The sequence below is a fragment of the Girardinichthys multiradiatus genome, chromosome 18, assembly GCF_021462225.1.
Source record: "Girardinichthys multiradiatus isolate DD_20200921_A chromosome 18, DD_fGirMul_XY1, whole genome shotgun sequence".
NCBI lineage: Eukaryota > Metazoa > Chordata > Actinopteri > Cyprinodontiformes > Goodeidae > Girardinichthys > Girardinichthys multiradiatus.
In genome coordinates, this window is record NC_061810.1 from 27,859,109 (window position 1) to 27,882,435 (window position 23,327).

General features: G+C 38.0%; 1 protein-coding gene across 2 annotated transcripts; it reads right to left on the reverse strand.

Moving 5' to 3' along the window:
* Positions 1–1,351: 1,351 nt before the first annotated feature.
* On the reverse strand, positions 1,352–19,942 carry pde9ac (phosphodiesterase 9ac). Of its 2 annotated transcripts, none has more exons than XM_047392114.1 (19): positions 19,616–19,942; positions 19,200–19,363; positions 17,456–17,526; positions 16,582–16,659; positions 13,462–13,505; positions 13,329–13,383; positions 13,084–13,154; positions 12,920–13,007; positions 12,757–12,838; positions 12,599–12,673; positions 12,416–12,502; positions 12,197–12,301; positions 10,899–10,981; positions 10,460–10,616; positions 8,162–8,275; positions 7,811–7,915; positions 7,574–7,702; positions 7,392–7,487; positions 1,352–3,221 (listed from the first exon to the last, which is right to left on the reverse strand). In XM_047392114.1, the coding sequence occupies exons 2-19, from the start codon at positions 19,266–19,268 to the stop codon at positions 3,174–3,176; spliced, it is 1,557 nt and encodes a 518-aa protein (XP_047248070.1). In that variant the 5' UTR covers positions 19,269–19,363; positions 19,616–19,942; the 3' UTR covers positions 1,352–3,173. The 2 variants fall into 2 exon arrangements, with proteins under 2 accessions (XP_047248070.1, XP_047248069.1); XM_047392113.1 differs by having other exon boundaries at positions 19,200–19,366.
* Between the last annotated feature and the right edge of the window lie 3,385 nt (positions 19,943–23,327).

Below are 23,327 nucleotides of genomic sequence, written 5' to 3' on the forward strand. Positions count from 1 at the left end.
GATTTGATTTAGATTTATCTTTCGTTCATTCACTCCATTTTGTTGATTGATGAAAATAAATGATTAACACTTCAATTTTTGGAAGCTTTCTTTGTTTACTGCATTTTTTCACACCTGCCTGAAACTTTTGCACAGTACTGTATATACAGTTAAACCCAAAATATTCATACCCCTGATTATATTTTAAATAATTTTTATTTAACAAAAAACGTCTCTAAAACTATTATAAAATGCAGCAGTATAAGTTTAGAAAAAGTTGTTTTTATAGTTAATGGGGAAAAAAGAGAAAGACTGCATATTATGTTATCTTTCCTTCTTGCTAATATTGCTGCTGCATACACAAATGCCGCAAATCCCAGTTAGTGTCACTGTGTAAAAGAGTAACTCTGTCAAAATACCACATCTCCCCTTTGCATGTAGCTGTCTCTTTTTACTAAAAGGGCAGTAACAAATGAAATGAACTCTCATTTAACCTTTATCAAGATATGTCAGACATAATCATTATATTCTCCTTCATATCAACAAACAGTGGTGCCAAAGTATCGTGGCAGTTTGCCATGATGCAACACCCTGCCTGCATGCAAAGAAAACAGCTATGGGGGTCTAGATACCAGCAACTTTAATTAGTGTGGATTTCATAAAAACACCCAATAGTTAACATGTTAGAGACTGGCCCAACTCACTGATGTAAAATAAAAATGAAAAGAGGGAAAATACCTAAAATTAGCCACATGTTCCGTCATCTATTTTTAATTAAACATATCTTAGGCATTAATTATATGACACCATTTATTTATAGGTAGCAGTGCAATATGATGAGACAATGCATAGCATTCCCACAGGTTAAATCTCCACAGTGTCACGCTATGTGGTGAAGGTGGTGGGTAATTACCTTTACTCAAGTAATACCAAAATAAGATTTCTCTCTGCTTTAATCTCAACAGCCACTGATGCATGTGGTCTGCTGTTTTCTCTGTTGCCTCGGGATCATCTCCTTAGTAGCTAAAACCAGAATAACACTCAAACTGACAGCCAAGTAAATATATCACATGCATTAAACTACAGACTGATGGGCTGCAAATGCAGTTTAGTCATGCTACATAAATACAAAAGTACAAACGATGTTGATTCATCCTATTTGCTGGTGTGTACTGTTATGATTTCATCAGAACTACACATGTGGCATTAATTAGATGTCAGATATAGCCTGCAGGTGAAGTAATAGCAGAGTAATTTACAACATGTTGCATAAAAAGGCAGCCATAAAAACAGCGTGAAGTACCTGGAGGAAAACCAGCATCGTTCACGTGGCTTGCAGGGAGACTGTTGCAGGAAGGAGAGGCGTGGATGGTGGAGCGGGTTCCAAGAAGTGCACCTTTGGTCTGTAGTGACTTGAAAAAGTAGGGATGTCTTTGGGAAAAGGTGTATTCAGGAATTTAGTTTGGAACAGTTTAATGAAACCCATCAGGTAATGAGACAGCTTTCACAGAAATGAAAACACACCATCCACATTATTCCTAGTACTCATGATGCTTTAATTATGTTGACATCTGGGTGAACGTTCTCAACTTATGAACATCGCAGAGTAAAATAAGACAAGCTGTCATACTGATCTACATATGTAACTACATTCAGAACATGTGTCTAGTACCTCGCTCTTCCAGCTTGATTTGTCGAAAGTAGGTGCAGAAAGTGATGCAGGAAAACAAGACAATCCATTTGTCCTCTCCAAGCTGGGCTATTTTATTCTTTATAATCGTGATGTTTAAAAACTACTTCAAACCCCTTCAAATGATCCAAAATGCTGCAGCAAGTTCTGATGAGAATCAAAGGTAGAGACAATATTTCCACCATTTTATGGTTATTGGATCTGTGTCAAATATGAAAGCCAAAATTCTTCTTCTTACATGTAAAGTCTCAATAATCAAGTTCAATCTTATCTTAAAGACTTCATAGTTCTGATTATTTCCTGCACATCACTTTACTCCTTGACTGCCAGTTTACTTGTGGTTCCTATACTTGCTAAAATGGAAGGCTGAGCTTGAACTCAGGCTCCTCTCCTGTGAAGCCAGTTCCCAGTTTTTATCTGTGAGGCAGACATCCTGTCTATTTTTGGGATTAGACTTAAACTTTTTTTGACAAGGCTTAGGTGCCTTGGGCTATTTAGGACAACTTTGCTTTTTTCAGCTTTATTTAGTCTGTCTGCTCTCCGTTGAGTTATTATTTGGATTTAATTGCCGCTTCTCGTCCCTTGCTTTTCTTTTTGTCTGTAATTTCCTGTCCATTTAACTAAAGGCTGGATGAGACAGATAGCTGCTCATAATGAGCCTGGTTCTACAGGAGATTTTTTCCAGTTATAAGGCAGCTGCTTTGCTCCACATACACCCTGTACTTTCTTAAGATGAATCAGAGTAAAAACTGCAAATGGATAATTTTGCATATAACTCTATTGTAATGTAATGAAATGAACCGGATTAAACCAAATGCATTTGTATTGAATTGTTCTGCATGTAAGTGAAAAGTGCCTTAAGATTATTTTTTGTTATGAACTGGTGTGGTATAAAAAATGAATTGAGTGGAATTAAATTAAATATTAGAGCAATTTGTTCTGGGTTGCAGCAGGGCCGGCCCAAGACTGCCTAAGCAGTTGTGACATTTGCCTAAACTGTATCTCTGGCCGACTCGGCTCTGCATTATATCAAAACAAAGCACACAAGGTTTTTGGTGCACTGTATGCACTTTATTTCACTAAAAAGTGAATGCTAAAAACAACTTATAATAAAAAGTAACGAAGAGAAGCTGAAAGTAAGAAGCAGCATAATTCTTGGAAAAAACACTGATTTCACAATACCAACCAACACTTTACAGGTTTAATTTAAAATGAGCCACTTTGGTCTATTTTATTTAACAGATTAAAACAAATTACTTTCTGTTCTGAGAAAGCCATCCTTCCAACTCTTTCACAAAAAAATGCAAAGATAAAGAGAGCAGTGCTTTCACACCATAAATATGCATGGAAGGTCAGCGCCACCTATCATCATCCACTGTAAAAGTCAAAGTCCCAGATTGCCTAATTTTAGTTCAGCGTGTTGTAGAGCTATCTCGCTTTTATCTTGGTCCCCTGCTTCAGCTGTCATCTTCAGAATGCAGCACTGGATGTCTTCACTGGGGCTTCATTCACTTTTCAAGTCTTTCCTCAATCGGTTTATGACAGAAGACTCCTGAAATAAAAAAACAGCTAAATTTAAGCAATCACAAACTCTTTGGCCTCAAGAATAAAAGTAAAACTGAGCTTTAAACAAGCAGTCATTGATTGTTCAGTTTGTATAATGCACAATTTATGCAACACTTAAAAAGCCTGAACAGTGTCTTGCAAACATCCACCTTTCCTCTTATTTTTTGCAAGAATTATACATTCTTTTCAAATAGTTTTAAAAACAAAATCTGAAAGTACAAAAAAACAATAAATGTTGTGATTTAGGCAGTTGTGAATTTCCAACAACCTTAAGAGTTTTAGGTTAGGAGAAAGATTAGCTTGCAACATTTTCACCAGTTTGTTTTCACCAATGACAAAATAAAATTGGAACTTTTTGTATCACATTTGCCTTCAGACATGTTTTGTTTCTCTCTTGTAAACACCTAAAAATGTTGTTTGTAGGCATTCAAACTGAAAGCTTTAGATTTGCCAGGAAACTCAATTATATGGCATAATGTGAGATAATTGATCTCTCAGAACTGAAATGTCAAATCCAACATGGTGAAAGTGCTGCACATTCCTGATTATATATGATTTCAGAGGAGGGTTTCTGACACAGCCCTCATAACACTCACACTAAAACACACAAACAGAACCAAGGATTCAGTTGCTTTTACTTACACACTCACTCACTGCAGACCTTACTTCTTCTCCCAGCCCAATGACATATTTTCAGTTTTTTTTCTTCTGTGCCTCATTGAACAAAAGATATCTTTACATTAGCAAGTGTTGAGAGTGTGTGTTTGAGTCTGTGTTTGTGTGCATCTTAATGTAATCTCATCCTGGTACAGAGTTCAGGAAAACAACCCCTCTACATTAGGATTTCCCAATCAAATCTCCATGCACTGATCTAATCTGTCAACACCTGCTTGTTTTGACTTCTGTTGTGCAGATTCTGAATTGATGACATGTTTCATGACGATCAACTTTGCAATCATGCATGACTATAAACATGATTTACGAAATCATATAAATTAATATGAAGTCTTATGTTACCTTAATCATGACAAGTGTCCTCAGTGTTCTGTGTGTGTTTGATAACTTTGGCAGAGGAACATATACAGGTCCTTCTCAAAAAATTTGCATATTGTGATAAAGTTCATTATTTTCCATAATGTAATGATGAAAATTTAACATTCATATATTTTAGATTCATTGCACACTAACTGAAATATTTCAGGTCTTTTATTGTCTTAATATGGATGATTTTGGCATACAGCTCATGAAAACCCAAAATTCCTATCTCACAAAATTAGCATATTTCATCCGACCAATAAAAGAAACGTGTTTTTAAAGCAAAAAACGTCAACCTTCAAATAATCATGTACAGTTATGCACTCAATACTTGGTCGGGAATCCTTTTGCAGAAATGACTGCTTCAATGCGGCGTGGCATGGAGTCAATCAGCCTGTGGCACTGCTGAGGTTTATGGAGGCCCAGGATGCTTCGATAGCAGCCTTTAGCTCATCCAGAGTGTTGGGTCTTGAGTCTCTCAACGTTCTCTTCACAATATCCCACAGATTCTCTATGGGGTTCAGGTCAGGAGAGTTGGCAGGCCAATTGAGCACAGTGATACCATGGTCAGTAAACCATTTACCAGTGGTTTTGGCACTGTGAGCAGGTGCCAGGTCGTGCTGAAAAATGAAATCTTCATCTCCATAAAGCTTTTCAGCAGATGGAAGCATGAAGTGCTCCAAAATCTCCTGATAGCTAGCTGCATTGACCCTGCCCTTGATAAAACACAGTGGACCAACACCAGCAGCTGACACGGCACCCCAGACCATCACTGACTGTGGGTACTTGACACTGGACTTCTGGCATTTTGGCATTTCCTTCTCCCCAGTCTTCCTCCAGACTCTGGCACCTTGATTTCCGAATGACATGCAGAATTTGCTTTCATCCGAAAAAAGTACTTTGGACCACTGAGCAACAGTCCAGTGCTGCTTCTCTGTAGCCCAGGACTGGGGAATGCGGCACCTGCAGCCCATTTCCTGCACACGCCTGTGCACGGTGGCTCTGGATGTTTCTACTCCAGACTCAGTCCACTGCTTCCGCAGGTCCCTCAAGGTCTGGAATTGGCCCTTCTCCACAATCTTCCTCAGGGTCCGGTCACCTCTTCTCGTTGTGCAGCGTTTTCTGCCACACTTTTTCCTTCCCACAGACTTCCCACTGAGGTGCCTTGATACAGCACTCTGGGAACAGCCTATTCGTTCTGAAATGTCTTTCTGTGTCTTACCCTCTTGCTTGAGGGTGTCAATAGTGGCCTTCTGGACAGCAGTCAGGTCGGCAGTCTTACCCATGATTGGGGTTTGGAGTGATGAACCAGGCTGGGAGTTTTAAAGGCCTCAGGAATCTTTTGCAGGTGTTTAGAGTTAACTCGTTGATTCAGATGATTAGGTTCATAGCTCGTTTAGAGACCCTTTTAATGATATGCTAATTTTGTGAGATAGGAACTTTGGGTTTTCATGAGCTGTATGCCAAAATCATCCGTATTAAGACAATAAAAGACCTGAAATATTTCAGTTAGTGTGCAATGAATCTAAAATATATGAATGTTAAATTTTCATCATTACATTATAGAAAATAATGAACTTTATCACAATATGCTAATTTTTTGAGAAGGACCTGTAGACTAGTTTATTGATTGTAGGGGTCCACAAGTGTGAGAGAAATCGTATTAAATGCAAACAGCAACAAGTTTTGATCCTTTTTTATTATGTTACTGCAGTAACAAGACTATAACTGGGCTGCACTCAAGCAACAAAAACACAATTATTCTTTATGTTTTCATTTGTTTCAAATTATGTAACACTGTTTACAATATCATGTGTTTCTGTAATTAGATGTCTCAAAATGTTTCACACTGGAACTTTAATGCAAGCAATTGTTACTTGTTTGCTTTCTTCCAGAGAATAAGTGTAAAAAATTATTTGTGTTTTGGCTGGGGTGTGTAACAGCTTAAAGTCTTGCCTGGCTGGAGGCTGGGAGAGTTGGACGTTTATGAGTTGCTATTTTATGATATTCCAGTGAGTAAGGAGCCATTAATGTTTCCTGGATCTCCAAGAATGTGTGAATGTTGCTGGATTGGGTCAAATCTGGGAAAATGCATTTCATGGTAAGAGCAATCATGACTTTCTGGCGCTTTGGAAAAATGTCAATAATTTGGTGTTGATCAAAACTGACAACGTACAAAGCGTCTCACACAGAATATTTTCCTTAAGTAGCCAAAGTTGACACAATACGGGATGTATAAAGCAAAGATATTTGGTGCAAATCCCCAATATGAAATATATATTTCATTTAGCTAGTCCAGATAAAATCTAAATTAGATGTTTAATCATCAATGACTTCAACAAAGTGTCTACAAGATTTGACTTTTAGACCAAATTTAGCCGTATTAGCCAAAATTAGCCTAAGCCTGCATAAACAGTTTAAAGGCATTTTAGGACGTCCTTTTTCTGGAAAAACATCCGGGCAAGGTTTTGTATTTGACTTGTCCTTAACAGATGTAAGGTGTACCTATTAGTGTAACATTTATTTTAAATCCTTTTACTACAACATATAAAGGAGATGCAATAATGGGAATGCGCTATCAGTATGAATGTATGTACTTGTGTTTTTATTTTGTCTTTTAAACAAACTGCTTCTATTTTACATAAATTATTTATTGCTCTTGCATTTGCTTTTATTGGACAGTGACAAAAAAGATATTATGATATTGACATGGTTTCAATTGTCTCATAATTAATGTGTCTTTTACAAGACACATTACTAATAAGTATAGATAGATAGATAGATAGATAGATAGATAGATAGATAGATAGATAGATAGATAGATAGATAGATAGATAGATAGATAGATAGATAGATAGATAGATAGATAGATAGATAGATAGATAGATAGATAGATAGATAGATAGATAGATAGATAGATAGATAGATAGATAGATAGATAGATAGATAGATAGATAGATAGATAGATAGATAGATAGATAGATAGATAGATAGATAGATAGATAGATAGATAGATAGATAGATAGATAGATAGATAGATAGATAGATAGATAGATAGATAGATAGGTAGATAGATAGATAGATAGATAGATAGATAGATGATAGATAGATAGATTTATACCTCTGTCATTGAGTCTTCAAGCTGCTTCAGCTCCTCATAATGATCCCTAGAGTCTCTCAAAGGCTGAACCATGATTTCTTCAATCTGAGGGAAAAGCTGGTCAAAATACACAAACAGAGTAAACAACTATTGTTGGATAAGAGAGTGCTGTAATAGCTATCTGTAAAAACATTGTCCAGTACCTTCATGACTGTCTCAAACATGGGAATGAGGACAAACTTGATGAATCCAATCTGAGCTGTGGGTTTGGTAACTTTGTCTCTATCCATGAAGGGAGCTACTGGAAGACCCTCTGACTTCTCCCTGTCACTCTTAAAACCAAAGAGGTCATTGCAACATTATTCTCTCTGGTTTACAAACCATTTTCTTAAAGATTAGGCCCTTCTGGTCAAAGGAAATTCTTGTGAAGCTTGAGTCACCTGCATGAAGTACTCTTCCAGTAAACAGTCCACCCACGGCTCAGCAACCTCAGTTGGTCTCACCTCATTGGAAATATCGCAACACTTGATCAACACCCTCTTCAGCTAAAATAACAAAGATAAACCTGTTCAAACTCAAATGCAATATGCCCAAGAACTGAGGACAAATAAGTTTATTACTGTAACAATGATCTGTTATACTCATATTTCTAGCGTTTATTTCTAATTTATCAGTTATAAAATCTATATGACTTTGGCGTATTGCAAAAAGTGTTACTCCATTACTCCATTAGAGTAACTGTGCAGTAAAATAAACAGATGGTGATTTTGTAAGTGAAAATGTTTACATACACACAAAACATGCTCCTCATTGGTAAAATCAAAGTGGTCCACTTTCTGCTTGAAGCCATCAAGAATCTCACCGTGCCGGGCCATGTCGGTGGCCAGAATAAGGGTGATAATCGCCTGAAAACATGAGAGGAAAGACCAAATCTATTTAGCATCTGTATGCAAGTCATAAAATCAACTAACTCTGGCCTTCAGAAGGATTCATAACTCTTAAGCTTTTTCACATTTTGTCAATTTACAACCACAGACTTCAATGTATTTCAATGCTTGGCTAACCCGAAGTAGTGCTTAAGTGTGAAGTGGAAGAAAAGCCATACAAGGCTTTTGAAAATTGGCATTTATATACAACCCCTTTTACTTTGATACCCCAAAATAATCCATGGCAACCAATTGTCTTTAGAAGTCACTTGTTTGTTAACAGGATCAACTTGTGTGTAATTTAATCTCAGTGTAAATCTGGTTGTTCTGTGAATGCCTCAGAGATTTGTTGGAAAATATTACAGAACAACTGTGTCATAAAGAATAAAACAATATCCTATGCTTTAAACATTCTGTTCAAGGTGTGTGAATACCTTTGCGGGGCACTGTACAGTAATAGTTTTTTTCTTTTCTGACTGGCAGAAATCCCTAGTTTTTTTTTTTGGTGGCAACTTGCTCTGTCTTAGTTGTAATGAAGATTGATCTGATGTAATGCAATGAATTGCAGAGATAATACATGTTAATAAAAACTAACTTAATCATAACAACCTTTTTTAGTGTTTTAGCCTAGTAACAAATTGGCCTGCAGGCCAGATAACTGTTTCAGTTATCTTATCCCATAGCGGAAAGTGTTAATGAGGACAGTGCTGTCTTAAGTTGAATAGTTGGAGATGGACCAAGGTGCAGACTGGAGCAATAATGTAGTATACTAATGATTTTAATAATCAATGAAGTCACAAACTCACGGAACAAAAGGACACGGAGCATGGGCAGAGAAACAGACAGACCAACAGAAGACTCTAGCAACAAGGGAACTGAAAACAGGAACTTAAATACAAACAATATGAAATGGAAATCAGGTGAGTGTAATTAACAGAAACACAAACAGGTACTGATCATTACATTACCCCCACCCAAGGGTGGAAACCAGACGCCTCAATGAGTCCATGAAATAGAAAACAAAAAACAACCCAAACCAGGTGGAGGGAGGGCAAGAAAAATAAACAAAAACCCAGAGTTCAGGCGGGAGACCCAAAGATAGTCCTGCTAAGGCACAGAGTTATGGAGCAGAGCATTGATGCAGAAAGGCCAGTGGTGATGCAGAAACCTTGGAGGCCAGCTGCGATGCTGGAACTTTGGAGGCTGGCAGTGGCGGTGAATCGAGAACCCACGGAGAACTTTGCCAGGAAGTTGGCCAGGGCCTCGGAGAACCCAAAGAGGAGCTCTGGAGACCGGAACCCATTGAGAAGCCCTCGAGTTGGGGACCCACGGACGTGGGGACCCACGGAGGAGCTTAGGAAGAGGAACTTTGTAGCTTTGGGAGAGGAACACATGGCCGGTCCACCCGAACAGCCTCGTCAGAGAACTCAGGGACAGGATCATGAGGCTGGTCCAGCTGGACAACCACGCCGGAGACCTTGGAAACTGTAGCACGAGGTGTCAACAGCAGCTTGAAGCAAGGAGCGGGCACTTGTGCTCTGAGGCAGCGTGGCGCAGGCTCTGGCCCTCAGAAGCAGCACGGAACGTGGAGCATTTAGATTTAGAGGCAATGCACGTGAAACTCTCTAGATTTTAATATAATGGTTTTCACAAACCTAATGTTTATTATTTACTTTTAAAATATCAGTCACTCTCCGAACGTTTGGCCACAACTGTATTATGTTCAACAACTGATAGACCAGAAATTCCTCCAGGTTTGAGTGACAAAGACATCTCAGAAGGAGATACTTTATTGTGTTAAGGGATCACATGAGTAGACATATGTTTAGTGTAAATAGACAAGTAAAGAGTTTTAAAGTGATCAGTGGATTAAAAGCAGACATGCAACATGTAAACTCATGGATTGTTTAGACTAACGTTTGTTGTTGCTAAATGCGTGAATGTTTGAAACATGTCCTGTCAGAAAACCCACTGACATGCCTCAAAATGACAAGTCTGTGCAAGGTTTTATTTTTAAAACTAATCATGAAATGGATACATGACTGGATGTCAATCAGAGGAAAAATAATTGCTGATTCAACAATAAACACAATGATGTTCTTTAGAATGATATATAGATATGTATTGTAAAAGGTTAAAGACAAGCTCAATGAGATTTTGTACCTGTCGGACCTTCTTGAATGCCTCAGGATCAATATTTGCGAAGATGTTGCACTCAGGAAGCGAAAGGATCTGAAAGGCCACAGCACAATGATGGTTCTCCAGCGGGGAGATGTCGTTGTAGCGCACCGCCAGCTCCGTGCGAGCGTTGATTTGGTACCTGATAGATGGATGACATAGGTAAATGGATTTGAGATGGTTGGATAGTAAATTCTTATGAACTTTCTCTGATAACGTTCTCACCTGCGTGGAACTCAGACCATAACATATCAATGTGATTATCTCAGCATGTTTTCATACCTGAAATCTCTCCAGGCTGAACTAGTTTCACAGCTCATCAACAACAGTGTTTTGCAGAGTATATCCAAACATAGTGGGGGTCAGTGGCCATCTGCAGTGCTACATCTGTCAACAGTACTACAGACAGAGGAGTGAGTCTTACGTGTTGTTGTAGCCGGGGTGGTCCAGGTCATGACACACTGCAGCTGTCATTAAAATTCCCAAATCTGTGAGTGTCATCTTGCCCTGCAGGATAATGCAAAATGAAAAACACCCTTTGACTATAAATGTACTGGAAATATTATAAATAAATATTCTGACTTCTGAATACTTCTGAAGTTTTAGTAAAAAAGATCGTGATGTATACTGGGCTTCATACCCCTTTAACCTTTACACCTTTTGTCAAGTTAGAACCACAAACTTCAATATTGCATGTGTTGTGCTGTTTTTCTGATGGGATAACACAAGGAAGAGCATAATTGTGATCTGGAAGTTTTTATAAATAAAACTCTAAGAAGTGTGGCATGCATTTGTATTCAGCCGTCTGATTACTTTGTAAAACCACCTATTACTGCAGTTCCAGTTGCAAGTATTTTGGGGTCTCTTTACCAGCTTTGTACATCTAGAAGCAAAACGTTTTGTCCATTTTTTTTAGAAAAACAACTGAACCCCGCCCATATCATTCACTTTTTTAGTGTATAATTAATTGGTACTGTCAACAGATTCCCCCACCTGAGCTGTGAATCTCTGCAGCTCCTACAGAGTTACCATGGGCCTGTGGTTTGCTTCTCAGTTTTTTTTTTTCTCCAGGTGTCTTTTCTTGAAATTAAGCAAACTGTATAGTAGGCTTGGTTCCCTTTTTGTTTTAATGGCCGATTTGCTCTACAAGATAGGAGTAATGGAATATTCTCACCGATGCATAATTGACTTTATTCAGTTAAAGGGACAGTAGCACACAGCACCAGGTGGCCTGCCCTTATCACTACCTGAAAAGATTGCCATGAAGCCTAAGTGTGGCCTCAAAATGCGGTGAGCCCACAAGGCTGGCTATGCCACCCAGCTGGGCCACACCTTGGGGCAGCTCCTGACTGCAACCACTCAGGACTGCGACCCTGCAGTCCATACAGAACAGCTGTAATTATTCTAAAATTAAATTAGACACTGGTAGTGTCTAGTTCCTACTTAGGTTTTGAGGACCATAGGCTCCACCTGATTTTATTTAGGGGGTATCAGAATGAAAACAACTGAATACATACACACCCCATCCTTTTCTGATTTTTATTTCTAAAAATGTGGAAACAATGTTTCATTTTCCCATCATTTTATGCAGAACTTTGAGTTGATCTATCACATAAAATCCTAATAAAATATAGGGGAGTTTGCGGTTGTAACTTTGAACATTTGTGCTAAAGTTTAAGATGCATGAGTAAGGCCCAGAATGAGCCCAGACTTGGAAAATACCTGCAGGTTGCATAGTTGAATCATGCCATACATCATCTGACTAACACAGAAGGAGTGACGAAAGTTGTGGAAGGGATTGTTGCGATAGTTTTCCTGTATTGCGAGCTACGGGACAAAGAAACACACATTCAGTTTTCATATTACAGAACATTAAATCAACTAACTAATTTTCTAACTGAAAACCACAGATTAACCACTGACACATTTGGCTATATTTACCAGCCATCGTTTGAGTATGATGGGATTCATGTTGAATTCCTTTACCAGTCCTAGGTCATGGTACATGAACTCCAGACAACTTAACATCTGTCACCAAACAAACAGAGAGAGAGAGAGTAAAAACTGCCATCAGCCTTTTTTATTGGTTGTAACACAAAATTATAATGATGGAGATCAACAGACCTCATTGTGTTCCCAGTGCCAAACATCAAACGTTGGCTTCTTCAGTGCCTCAATGGTCTCCTGAGAAAGTGTGTACTGAATGTGGAAAATGAACACAAGCGATTAGAAAACCTGCATAGCTCTTGCAGCCTGCACAGGATGTATTGCAGAGGAAATACCTTTGGGTAAGTGGGGACATCTCGTCTAGGCGTGACCTTCTTCCCGTCATCTGAGAAGTTGTATTTGCATGAACAGTTTACCCTAAGGTTAGACACAATAAATACATTTTCTATTGAGTTCTTATCATATTTATTATTTGTAATGTTATGTTTGAAACCTCACCTGCTTCCACCTCTTGAAGTCACCTCATCTCGAAGTTTCCTCAGATCATTTTTACACTTTTCAATTTCGACTACTTTCAAGCCCTCCACTAAAATAAGACAATTATTAAAGTTTCCTGTCAGAACTTTCCAGATGCTTTCTTTGCTTTGTTGGTCAACACTCACTTTCCACTCTCTTCTCCAATGCTACCAGCCTGTTGGTGACCTCAGTCTTCAGCTCATTGATGTGAAAAGCTCTGTGACAGACAATTAAGAACAAATGATAAATCAGCTTTGTTTTTAGGTGACTCAGTTTACCTCTAAGGGTAGTGATGTGTCCTGAAAATACTTAGTTTTCAAGAACATTACAGAGGTATGTGTAAAGATGGGGATGGGCAGGCTTCAGACATAACAAGAGGTGAAGGTGTTACCTGGTGAACTGCTCAGCCACCTGAGACAACACACTCTGAAACATGTCCTCCCTCTCTGCTGGCATAAAGAGAAATCTGATGAGTCATTAAACACCGATTACTTTGCCATATCATTTTAATTCAAATAGTTTACCTTCTGACTGACCAGTTGACAGTGGGATAACTTTGTATAGAAAACTGTTAAGAAATCAAATGTGTAGATTTTAGTCACATTTGTCTCTCCTTTTTTGTATGAACTGTCACGTAGAACATCATGTCAGAGCTCTTGAAGAGATGATGAAACCATTTGAGAATGTAACTTAACTTAAGAAAAAATGATGTAAAAACATTTAAGTAGAGTTGGCAGTGGTGGGCACAGCTGACCAAAAGGTTAGCTTCACGAACCTATATTCCACTAACTAAAATATTAGCTTTGCTGACGCTAAACCAATAACATTTCAGCAGGGCCGAGCTCATAAGTGGCAGTGGCAACTAGAAATGGGTCTTCTGGTGGCAGTATGAGCTGAGGGTGCCAGACCAGCTGTAAAAGTCTTTAAGTTTGAGTGGGAGCCAATGCCTAGCTAAAGCCTGTTAGTCAGTAATTACTTTCAAATAATGATGTCATAATTGGTTATTATTTAATAAACAGTGTACAAACAATACTTGAGATGGAAACCATGTCCTAAATAGCATTATGTGTATATATAACGTGCTTAGAGGATGACAAAGAGCCATTCCACAAACAGTCGGTTTATTATAGAGCATGAGTGGTTACTGTGAATTGTTACTCACAGAAAATAAAAATGACTTAAAAACATAATGGCAGTCTATGAAAGCCTCTGGCCATGAGGGTGCCACAGGAGGGTGCCAGAAGACGCCAGAGAGACAAGACTGCTGCCACTGTTTGTGGACGTTGATCATCCGAAAATGGGTTGTTATTCTCCATGCGTTGTTCGAAGCTCTAGCCTGTTACTCAATTGTTACTTTAAGACGATGATGCAGTTATTGGTTCTTTAATAAACAGTCTTAAATCTACATTCAAATTCACTGCATTTATTTAAGAAGAAAATATTGAGTCATACTTTTGTGACATTACCTTAAGTTTCATGGAATGATTACTGAACAGAAGGCTAAGCTTGCTAAGTTATAATACAAGTCGCAAATATTATAGTATGATTGTTTTGTATTACGCGTGGGTTCTCTCCGGGTACTCCGGCTTCCTCCCACAGTCCAAAGACATGCCTGTTAGGTTGATTAGTCTCTCTAAATTTCCCTTAGGTGTATGAGTGTGTGCATGGTTGTTTGTGTGTTGCCCTGCGATGGACTGGCGACCTGTCCAGGGTGTACCCCGCCTCCAGCCAATAGACTGCTGGAGATAGGCACCAGCTCCCCGTGACCCACTATGGATGAGGCGGTATAGAAAATGACTGACTGACTGACTATTTGTATAAAATTTTTGTCTAGGCTACAAAAACTGCAGTTAATAGAGTGTACTAAGAACTCATGAAAATGCACCCTAGACACTGGCTCTGATGCTTCGTCATGGGTTCATTTACCGCAGCTATCTGAATCACCTGAACATATTCTAAAAGTCTGGAAATAAATCCAATAACAGCTCTCATATAATTATAATGGCCCATTTGCTCAGTAGGAGTCCTAAGTAGTATACACTTTAAAAAGGTAAGAATTATATACCATCATCTATATAAATTACAAAACAGTAAAGCCTTCCACCAAGACAGTGTTGGATACAACAACGTCAGCTGTGCAAAACTGCAAAATAAAAAATAAGTAGCCTGATAGAGTAAAGCACATTTATTAGCCCAAATGACGTAAACCTGGTAAACCTGCGGGGCAAGTATTAAAAGTTAAAACAGACAATTACGGCTCAGTCTTAAGGAGTTTTTCTAGTTGTTTCTGGTCTTACAAGGCCAAAACATACTTTCTTAGAAACGGATACCTTGGTATGTATCTTAATTATCTTTTGAAATATAGTCACTATATATTATGGGTCTAACACTGTTAATTAATTAATAACCAATAATGGCATCTTCATTTGAAAGTAATTATTGACCAACTGGCTATAGCTAATAATGACAACCCGTTTGCCAATAATCATCATTGGCTTTCACAAAACAGCGGCAACTGCCATGGCAGAATCTAAAGACTTTTACAGCTGGTCTGGCACCCCATGGCACCCTCTTTTGGCAGCTCATGCTGCCAACAGAAGTGCCATTTCTAGCTGCCACTGAAGCTAACGCTAACAGCTACCAACCACTAACCACCAATAAACCTAAGAAGAGGAATATAAAGAAGACAGACAACCTGCGTGGGTGTGAAGAAAGAGATGTACGCCATGTGTGGAATTGATGCTGCAGTTACAGACGAGTACTTATTTGAAAAAGAAAAAGAAAGTTTGGTGTTTGAAGACTTCAGGAAAGGAGCCTTCACCTCAGGAGTGATTGACCCAGAGGAGAGCATTGATTTGGGCCAGGCAGCAGTTTGCTTTTTGTTTTAGGCACCGCTGGATGCTATTTGGATTGTTACACCGGGAAATTCACATGCCTTTCACTGCTCTAACCACCAGAGAAATGGGGAAAACCACTTTTGGTGACTTTTAATAAAAAAACTATTTAAAATAAATAGCTATTAAAAATCTATTGAACTAATCTTATCGAGACCACACCTCACTGTGTTGCATCAACGAACACACACTTGTCTTTCTATCGTTACAAGGACTTTGCATTGACTTTTATTCGTTTTCTATTCATTTCTATGGCCTAACCCTGACTCGAACCCCTAACCTAACTGTTACCATTATATACCTTACCCTCCACCTAACCTAAACTAAGTTCACATCTTCGTCCTAAACCTAAACCCTAACCGAAAAACAGCATGAAAAAAGTGAGGACCAGGAAAATGTCATCTACCAAATGACCTGTCTTCCAAGGTTAAAAACTCCTGATGGTCGTCTCTCGGCAGCAGATAAGAACACACACACCTACATCTGTTGTTACTGCCATACTTGCTGACCCAGTTGGAAAAAAAGCCAAGGGAGTAGTTGGCTCGTTTTCTTTGTTAACTAAATTCTGTTAGCGGACTTAAAGTTAGCCAAGCCCAATTTAACAGGAGCTAAACGGTCTGCTCACAGTTCCCAAAGTTAATGAAGCGCTTTTTAGCTAAAAGAAAGATTAGTATGTCTATTAGCTGTTAGCGGATTGGCCGAATTGTGCCCACCACTGAGATTCTGAATTCAGCATTTATTCTCGGTTACTTTGGAGAGTTGGTAGGCATTGTGGCATCAACAGAGACCAAGGCACCTTCTGGATTCACAATCTTGATGGCAGAGTTCCTGTAGAAAGCAAATGAAATTTGAAGAAAAATATGAGCACTTTATGTAGTGGCTTGCAAAAATGTTCATAAGCCCTTTATGTTTTGCATTTTGTTACATTAAAACCACAAGCTGTATTTCTGTACAAAGAATAATCTGAATAGATTGGTGGGCATTTGTATTCAGTCCCTTTTAATCTGATACCCCTTAATAAAATCCACTGCAGTAACTGGTACAATCCACCTGTTTGTAATTTGATCTCAGGTGTTCTATGAAGGCCAGAGGTTTGTTGGAAAAAAGTAGTGAACAAACAGCAAAAAAACACAAGCTTACAAGCTTTGAACATCTCATAGAGCACTTTTCAGTCAAATGTTAGTAGTGTAAAGCAGTGTAAATCTACCAAGACAAGTTTGGCAGCTCAAGAGGACCTGCAGAGATCCACAGCTCAGGTAGCTGAATTATAATTTGTGAACTCAGCAAATCTAGCCCAGATTCTTATTTGCAAAAATATAGGAAACTCTGCATTCTTTCCCTTCTTTGCCCCAATTATGTTCTACTTTGTGTTGATCTTTCACATAAAATCCCAAATAAATTCATTGAAGTTCATGGTTGTCACATGACAAAATTAAAAAAGTTTAAGGGGTGAGAAAACTTTGCAAGTAAAAATATATGCTGCCATAGGGACAAAACACAAAAAAAGAAAGCGGTCTAAAGAAGAAGCAACATTTACTACACCAAAAGCAACAGAGAACCGAAAGAATATTTATATACTTATGTATTGTATTGTGAACAACTTGCATTGTGAACCACAACTAACCTAGGAAGGTTGGATGAGGAACACAGTAGTTCCTTGATGTCACATGGACTACAGTGCCGACTAAACACCACCTGAAATGTAACAATTCAATGTCAAATACATTAGCAGAGAGTGCATGACAACCGATCTGCATAAAACAAGTTATCCATAATAAAGAACATTTCTATTCCATTTCTATTACAAAAATTCATAAACTCAAGGTCATCAAATTTTTTGAGTTTTTCAGAAATCAAAGACATACAAGAAGGTGAAATGAGGGTTAGACTGTTTCATGAATCAATAAGGCCAAGTAAGAGGCAGCATTACTTTGTGGGAACAATTTTGGAAGAATACAACAGCTGGGTTGTGAGATTTCCTGGAACTCTTAAAGATGTCACATGCAAACAAATCAGTTTAGTTTACAAGAGTAGGTCAGCTGTGTAATTGAAGGAATGAACAATGATTTACAGCAAGAACCTTGAACACAAACTGTAGTTTTTGTGGGAGCAGTAAGCTGTAAGGCAAACAAATATACATTGCTGTCCGGATCATGGGCTTGCAGGTCCTGTAGAGACATGTGTCATAGGCAGATTTGTATTTTAAAAACACTTTACATCACTAGATGAGCAATGTTTCTGCTTGTTCTTATGTCAGTATGTTTGGAAGCATGAAACCTGAGCTTGAAACTATTTCTTGTAACTGTTCATATTTTAGGAGCTCTTAAATCGCTTAGCTGTTACTCTTTTGTCATTGTGGAGGATGCTTAAATTTTTTTCCAGATCTATGTCACAGTAATTAACAATTAAATAACAATTTTTTCATAAATGTTTCCTGGAGTTGCGAGGCATCAGAAAATGATGCAGGAAGAGACGTGTTGCACTTTAAATACGTGTGTATTGTTGGCAGCACCTTTAAGGCAAACTGACATGCTTCACTGTCTAATTTGATCCTTGTTAGGGTTCTTGAATCCTCCCTGGGAATAGCTGGTGACTTATGGGTGGAGCGTTTTGTTTATTGTTTGTTGTGGTTTATTTTACAGCTTTAAACCCTATTTCCATAAAGCGTGGTGCTCTTTCATATTCTTTAGAATTAATTCATGGGATCTGAAAAAAAAAAAAAGCTGTAATTTATAATCTATAAAAAAAATTTAAATATAGGTAAAAGACAAAAGATCAACAATAAACACAGCAAATGTGAAATATATTAAGATCCCTGTTGGAAAGCAATTGTGTTACATTTTTATTGCTGTTTCTGTCAAATGTTATGTTAGCTAGCACTAAAAACACTAATGCATTAACACAGGTCACAAATACAGTTACATTTCAGTCACACATGAAAAAGCCTATAGTATTAATACAATTTTAAAATCTTTATTTTTGTGTTGTTTATAATTAATTGGTACAGTTTAATTCGTGTAAACTGTATATTTATTATTCTTATTCTTATTACATTTGAGGTTAGAGCATTTTGCCTTTAACTGTTATTCTGTATTAGCACATTTTATTGTGCTAAATAAACTAAATATTAAATCCATATATGAGCTTGTGAACTGTAAATGATTTGAGACTAAGTATCAAGGATACAATCTTTTCAGTAATAAAATAATTGGGTCCTCATAGTGACAGCTACAATTTATAACCTCCCAAACAAATGTATAACAAATTATACATGTTAACGTTTTGGTACATTTAATATATAGATTATATATAACTTATCAAGTTCATTACAACAAACTTTAACTTTAAAAATTTGGAATTAGTCTCACCTTCTGCACCTTCCCATCAACATCCAGGTAAATCTTTTTGGGAGGGAAGGATGAAGAACTGGAACCCATGCTGCTCTTGGTCTCTGCTAAACACCTTAAGAGTTTCTGCTTTGGAGACCTAATTAAGCCTCAAGAGCCAAAAACCCTGTTCTATTTCTCAGGATCTGCTGCAAATAAGTTGATATTATGGTATGTTTAGTCCATTTATGCAGATAATCAGATACTCAGTAGAGTAATGAAAACTAACTAATAGCAACAGGCACTGTGTTAAAAGTTTCTGGTAACAACTTAAAATTAAGTCAAATGCTAATATAAAACATTTAAATATAAAATACTCATATTTGCATATTATGAATCAATCAAACAAAAAGAATAGATAATATATTGTGAAGGATCAGTGCATGTATTAAACTCACAGCGTCAGCGATGCAGCTTGCCCCCGTGGAGACTGAAAATAAGGTCCCAGGTGGAGAAGATCTGGCTTACTTACATCTCACATGAAGGCACGCTTAGAAACAAACAACCACATGCAGACTGAAGGAAGTGAAGAGGAGAGAAAGACTGTGTGTGATAAAGCTGATGATGCCAGACAGGTGAGAGCAACGGAGTACTGAGCATACGTGGTACGTGTTGCTATGGGACTGTTACTATGGAGACTAAAGAGACAATCACAGATCTGAAGGGGTGAAATTATTATACCTGAATAGGTCTGAAAGCTCTGCATCTGAGTCAAGGCAAAGGCATAAGCATTGGATCTTAGAAAAAAAACATACCAGACAGTGATTAGAAAAGTATTCATACCCCCTTCCCACAGTTTGCCATGTTACAATGTCAGAATATGTTTGCAAATTTTCTTTGCCCATTCTTCTATTCAAACAGCTCAATCTAAGTCAAATTTTATGGATAGTGTCTTCCCCCACACCATGATACTACCACCATGGTGTTTCACATTGGGGATTATATAATCAGTGTTTCACACATTTTGAGCCATGTCTCATACATGTTCGCTGTGCTCCCCTACATTGCTTGTGATAAACTGCAATCAGATGTTCATGTGGCTTCTTCTTACTTTTTCATAAAAACTGATTTGTGAAGTGCATGACTAGTTTTTGTCCTTTTGGCAGATTGTCTTACTCGAGCTATGAATCTCTGCAGCTCTCTGATCTCAGCTAACGTACATAGGAAGCCAATTTTAACCACTTGAATCCATGATTTTCTTCTTTTTTTCTTATGATTAATGTGTTATGATAGTAGGCAGGGCCTGTAATGCTGACAGACCTGTAAATTAGGAGCTTTTTATTATCAAAACAAATCAAGTACAGTCCACAAACCCTAGATACATGCACAGTTTTTTTTTTGCATCAGTTTGTTAAATATTTTCTTTTGTATTGTGATAACAATTGAAATACTTTTTTGATGAAAGAAAAAGCTTAAATCCACAAATACCTTCATGCTGCAAGTAAGTTATCCTGGAGAAACAAAGTTAAATGAGGAGAGTAGGGGCTACAAAGTTGAAAAAAGTAGGCAAATATAAAAGACTTAATATTACACTTTAAACTAAGTAAAAATTTCAAGGATTGTTTACTAAATACTATTGCTCCACTGCCTTTCACTCTTTGACCTGGATAAAGTTAGAAGCAAGGTTTTGAGGAAAATAGATTTCAATGACCGAATCACTGTCTTCTGCTGAGAATTTCAGATTGACTGAATGGTGTTAACAAGGACATCTGCAGCAGGGCTCAAACTGGCAGCAAGAGGTGATTGATTGGATCTGGAGAGCGTTCATCACTTCCTGCGACTCTGAGGACACCTTCTCTCCACACGCCTGTAGACCCACAAACACACATCCTCTTTGTAAAATGATGCAGTCCCCCAGAGTCTAATTACTCCCCTTCCAAACACTCCTGCCACACCAGTGGAAAGGTGGAACATGTCAGGACCAACTGTTTGACCAGCTTTCAATAAGTGAGATCACTAGAGGTTTAAAGCAACTTTCCAAAGCTTGACAAGACTGACCCACTTCTATTATCTGACGACATTTTATGTTCCACAAAAGATTCTGCACATATTTCTTTGTTTTCTTGCTGTCATGTGAGAACACTGCGGTGCATGTGTATTCATGAGTCTGAGCACCAGTGAATAAATGGTGTTTCCATTAGAACAAAGACAGCAATGAGCAGATCAAACCAAGCGGATCTGATTAGGTTATGCAACCGCAGATCTCGCACCTTCAGTAAAGGAAGATCCATTTCAGGATAAAAGCAATCGATAAAATCAGGAGGATTTCCATGACAAAAACATGTGCAGCTGGACCTCTGAGGAGAACACATTATCCTGATTATATTGATGCATCAGGCCATTTTAAGTGCACCAATTTTTACACCACATTACCAATTTCAGTCTTTTGGGGTTTTTTATATACATTTTATACTATTTCAATGTTTCTTTGGGTACTAGGCAATGCATAAAAGGGGAGATAAATCATATACAGTATTTGATTTTCTATTAATCCTATGCAGGGATAGCGCTTTCAGATAGGACAGCTAAGTTTAAAAAAGTTGACACATGGAAACAACAAAACATTGATGGGCCGGGAAGTTGAGTAGAAACACAAATTTAGAGAAACATTTTACAACTGCTAAGGTTACCTGGAACTGGACCAGAATCACGACTGGTTAACAAACAACATCCTAGATATTCTTACAAAGATGAAAAGGGGTTCAGTCATTTTGAAAGAGTAATTAACTAGCTTTGAACACATAGTATTTTGATCTGAACCAGTCCATTGTAGCTCCAGCTGCGTGTGCTGGGTATCTGTCCTGCTGAAAGGTGAACACCTGCCTAGGTCCCAAGTCTTTTGCCTCCTCCAACAGGTTTTCGTACAGGTTTGCCTTGTATTTAGTTCCATCCATCTTGCCATCAGCTTCAGCTAGCTTCCCCACCGCATAATGCTGCCACCTTCTGTTTCACCATGGAGAGGGAGCATTCATTGTTTGTTTTTCTCCAGTCTTGTATGTAGGCCAAAGAGTTTAGGTCTCATCTGTCTCACTTTTTTTCCACATGTTAGCTGTGTCCCCTGCATGCCTTGGCAAACTGCAAATAGGACTTAGTATGGCTTTCTAAGAATAAAGAGGTTCTTATTGCCTTCCTAGCTGTTAACAGATTCTTTCACCTGAGCTGTGGATTTTGCAGCACCTCCAGAGTTACAATGGGCTTCTTAGATACTTCTTAGAAAAATGCTTACCTTTATATTAGGTGGATGGCGATGCTGGTCTTTATTATCATCATCATCATTACATTGAAGTGTATGGTTGTAATGTAAGAAAATGTGGAATAGCTGAAGGAGAATGAAACCTTGGCATGGCACTAGTATTACATTTTCATTTCATTAATTTAACATGATCATGTACAGTTAAATTAACTTCTGCATTTTATTATGCTGTACACTTAAATCAAAAGGCTTGCTGTGTGGGGTTTATAGCTCACAGGCTATAAACCCCCCCCCCCCCCAGGTAATCTGTCAGTTTCACCTCAAAGTTGCACTGTGTCACTTTAAGAATTGCACTAGGAGTCCACACGATACATTTCATTAAACTACATGCTCTGTCTATACAATAAAACTTCGTGATTTTAAGACAGGTTTTTTATTGCTTATTTGCATGTTCATTCCCTGACATTGGGCTTGCCTTCTTTTGTGTTAGCGCTGTAAGATATTGCCACATACTACGGCTGACTAATAATGCTGAACTTTGTATCGGCTTTGGATCTTTAAATTCTGCACTGAATAAAACTGTTCTGATGTTCTTTCATGGAGCCTAGATTGCATTTATTCATCTCTAATTCAAAATCAGAAATACTCAATACTGATCTATTCTACACTAACCAGGGGATCTTTAAAACACAATCTGAGAAATCCTCGCTACTTTAGATTGAGACAGATGTGAAATGTACAAGATGTAGATTGGTCAAACCTGGAATGAATGTTTCTAAGATGATAACAGATGCTTTAAAACACAGTTTGTAATTTATTAATCCTTAATGTTCAGCAGTTATGTTTCTTTCCTTTCAAAGTTTAGCTTTAGAATCACTTTAAAAGCACCAAAATTTCCAAACCTCCAGATGCAACGT

Excerpts from the sequence above, each read along its gene's own strand:
- pde9ac (XM_047392114.1), bottom strand. The coding sequence starts at position 19,268 with ATGGGTTCCAGTTCTTCATCCTTCCCTCCCAAAAAGATTTACCTGGAT. Across the intron at positions 12,503-12,598 it reads GGCACTGGGAACACAATGAG|ATGTTAAGTTGTCTGGAGTT; the intron begins GTCTGTTGATCT and ends GTTTGGTGACAG. Across the intron at positions 8,276-10,459 it reads CATTCAAGAAGGTCCGACAG|GCGATTATCACCCTTATTCT; the intron begins GTACAAAATCTC and ends TCATGTTTTCAG.